This window comes from Monopterus albus, unplaced genomic scaffold, assembly GCF_001952655.1.
Source record: "Monopterus albus unplaced genomic scaffold, M_albus_1.0 scaffold76.1, whole genome shotgun sequence".
Classification (NCBI taxonomy): Eukaryota; Metazoa; Chordata; class Actinopteri; order Synbranchiformes; family Synbranchidae; genus Monopterus; species Monopterus albus.
Genome location: NW_018127956.1, coordinates 2,129,664 through 2,132,970, shown reverse-complemented (window position 1 = coordinate 2,132,970; position 3,307 = coordinate 2,129,664). Strand labels below are relative to the sequence as shown.

General features: G+C 38.8%; 1 protein-coding gene across 5 annotated transcripts in view; it reads left to right on the top strand.

The window, feature by feature from the left end:
• Nucleotides 1-3,218, top strand: part of amz2 (archaelysin family metallopeptidase 2) — a 6,298-nt gene extending 3,080 nt beyond the window's left edge. For all 5 annotated transcript variants that reach the window (XM_020606342.1, XM_020606341.1, XM_020606339.1 and 2 more), the window contains 5 exons: nucleotides 709-882; nucleotides 994-1,122; nucleotides 1,433-1,596; nucleotides 1,714-1,890; nucleotides 2,736-3,218. In XM_020606342.1, coding sequence (XP_020461998.1) covers nucleotides 709-882; nucleotides 994-1,122; nucleotides 1,433-1,596; nucleotides 1,714-1,890; nucleotides 2,736-2,894 — 803 coding nt within the window. In that variant the 3' untranslated portion in view covers nucleotides 2,895-3,218. The remainder of the gene's footprint in view (nucleotides 1-708; nucleotides 883-993; nucleotides 1,123-1,432; nucleotides 1,597-1,713; nucleotides 1,891-2,735) is intronic.
• The last annotated feature ends 89 nt before the right edge of the window (nucleotides 3,219-3,307 follow it).

Genomic DNA, 3,307 nt, shown 5'->3' with positions numbered 1-3,307 from the left:
GTAAAGGCCTTAAAGATGAAAAACTAATGACATGGCCACCTTCTTCACCTGACTTAAACCCTATTGAGAACCTTTGGGCCCTTCTTAAGCAGGAAATTTACAGTGAAGGTAAACAGTACACCTCTCTGAACAGTCTCTGGGAGGCTGTGGTTGCGGCTGCACAAAAAGTTGATTCTGACCAGATCAAAAAACTGACTGACTCTGTGAATGGAAGGCTTGTGACTGTTATCGAAAAGAAGGGTGGCTATATTGGTCACTGAGGTTTTCTGTTTGGAATTTCAGAACTGTTTATTTGTAAATTATGAGTTTGTTTATTATTCTCACTTTAACAGGTGAAAATAAATGAGATGGGAAAATCTTTGTTTTTTATTTAGTTCTAATTAATTCTGCACACTAATAATGGTGTACATGTAGATATTCTCTTAAGAAAGCTAAAACTTCACTTTTACTACTTAAATGTTCAGTTTTGAGGGTTTGTTAACATTTTGGAGTGACCAAGAGCACTGTAGTTGTGCAATAACAAAATTAATCCTCAAAAATACAACTTGCCTAATAATTGTGCACACAGTGTAGTGCTGTTTGAACCTCTGGTTTCTATAGTGTGTCCATGGGTTGGGGAAAAATGTTGATCTTAGTGGATGTACAATAGCACTGAACATAGAAAATGACATGTAAAGAACTAAATTCCTGTCTGTGCGTTTTTTCTAGGTTCCTTTGGGGAGACAGGGGTCCAGACAGATGAGTATGTGGAGTGGCTCAGAGAATACTGCCAGGCCTTCTTCTATGGGCTTTCTGTCAAGTTGTTGCCAGTGGTTTCTGTGGCTGAAACAAGATGCTCCTTCAGAGTTAACAGTAACTCACACAACCTTCAGATTCTCACAGGTAAGTTCTTACTTTTGGGGCTTTTCATCTGTGTTCCATGTAGAGATGTGATAGTGATAGGACTATAATACTGCTCTTGTTTTGTCACTGTGGTTTTCTCTTGTAATTTAGGTGACCTGCTACAATTTCTGGGCAACAGGAAACCAAAAGATGCTTTTTGTATTGTTGGAATCACAATGATCGACCTGTACCCAAAAGACTCTTGGAACTTTGTCTTTGGACAGGCTTCTCTCAGCATGGGTGAGATTTGCCTTCACTAAATGATAGTCTACCTCACAACACTTAATAAAACAAGCATCTCAGTATAGTGTAAATCTTCTGCAAAATAATTTGATATGTCCAGGACATGCAAAGTATCAAAGAAGCAAATATCATTAAACATTACTTGACAGTTGGAGATATAAATGAATCATGCGCCTATTTATGACCATCAGGTTCTGATGATGTAGTGTGTTTGAGCAGCCACTAGATGGTGGTAAAGCGATATACATAGACAATCTAAGAGAAACCTATCCCTAGATTTTCATCCTTCTTTCTTAATTCTGCACAGGCATGGGTGTGTTTAGCTTTGCAAGGTATGATGACAATTTTTACACCAGAAATTATGCCGGGAGGCTGAAGAAACAGCTTCGGCTAAAACAGGGAGACTATTCTGTGTTTGAAGGGTACTACACTCCCCCCATCACCAGCACTCTGCTGCTTCGATCCTGCAAGGTTTCAAACTTACTCAGTTTTAGTACTGTGGACCTTTGAGTGATTTTATCAAAGGTCATCCTGCCCTCCACTTTCACCACTACTACTGATTAAAACACTTGTGTGCTTTCTTTCTAGACAATGACCCATGAGATTGGCCATATGTTTGGAATAAAGCATTGCCAGTGGTTGAACTGTGTCATGCAGGGCTCCAACCACTTGGAGGAGTCTGATCGTAGGCCCCTGGATTTCTGTCCCATCTGCCTTCGCAAGCTACAGGTCTCAATCAGCTTTAACATAGCTGAAAGATACAAGGTAAAAAAAAAAATCAGACAACAAGGAAAAACTCTACCCCACCATGTTCTTTATTTTTTATTGAAGTCTTTTTTTACAGTATATACTAACTCATAGTACAGTGTTGCTCAGGTGTTATAATGGAAATAGTATAATTACACCCAAGTTAAGACTCTCTGGGAAAAGAACTGGGCATTATGCTTCTGCTGATTATTGCTATTTGTTTTTAAACCCTTGCAAAACCTGGCCTCTGTACATTTCAGAGCTTCTGAACATCTTCACCCCAAGTAGATCTCTTAAGTCATCCAATCAGTTTCTACTGGATGTACCTAGATCCAGATTAACACACGGGTGTGATGGCGCTTTTGCAGTGGCAGCTCCCAGACTCTGGAATCATCTGCCATTTGAAATCAGAGCTGACTCTTACCTGGCTCTAAACGTTGCTTACAGACTAGATTCTGTAGTAGAGACATGACATTCAGTTGACAAAGACTTCATAAGGAGACTGAATTTTAACTTCATATGTCACACTAAAGTGCCAGTGAATATTTGAACTCTTTTGTGAGTTTTATTACTATGGTAACTTCCTTACTCTGAAGTCATCTGTACCAACATGTGCTTTTGTTTCCAAATAAGCTTCTAGTTTTTCCATTTACAGAAACTGGAAATACTTAAAGGTAGATTACACCTCATTAGAGGGAGCTGCTTGATAATCTTAAGAATAGGAGCAATTTAAAAGAATTTAAGCACATTTATTTCTTCCCCAATTCATTTTGACAATGACTTACCAATCAATTACCAAATGCACAGACACTATCAGATGTGCTTCTTTTGTCTTTAAGTGACTGCTTGTCTGTGCTTATTAGGCTTTACTGCATTGGATGGAGCAGGATCCGAGTCCAGCAGCCAGACCAGGGGGAGCCTCTGCCTGTCAGTCTGCCCCCCTTTTTCCCAAACCCACTGAAGCCTTTCATACATCCAAACTGTGGCTTTGCAGATGTCTGGACATACTGGAAAAAAGATGAACTATAGTGTTGTATAGTATTATTCTGGACAGAATAGTAGGATGTTGCTCTAATCTTTTCACATAAACCATGCAGTTTTAGTGTTTTAAGATTTCTGCTGCCGTTTGATGCAAAACCAGATCTTGATGTTGTTTTGTGACTGTGACACCCAATTTTAGAATGACCACATGGCCCACTCATTATTTGTTTTAGAGGTATTGGCTACCCATGTTAATATATCTGGAAGTAAAGACTTTTCATGTTAAGACCAAGTAAGAATGTTAACACTGTTATAATTTTTTAGTATAGTACTTGTGTAGTGTAGAAGATAATTATTTATGTAGAGATACTGCTTGCAAACCAATGATTGTAAGATGATGTCATGGGGTAGGACTGGATAAGTCTGACTTCTTCCTACTCCATTCAAGCATGTA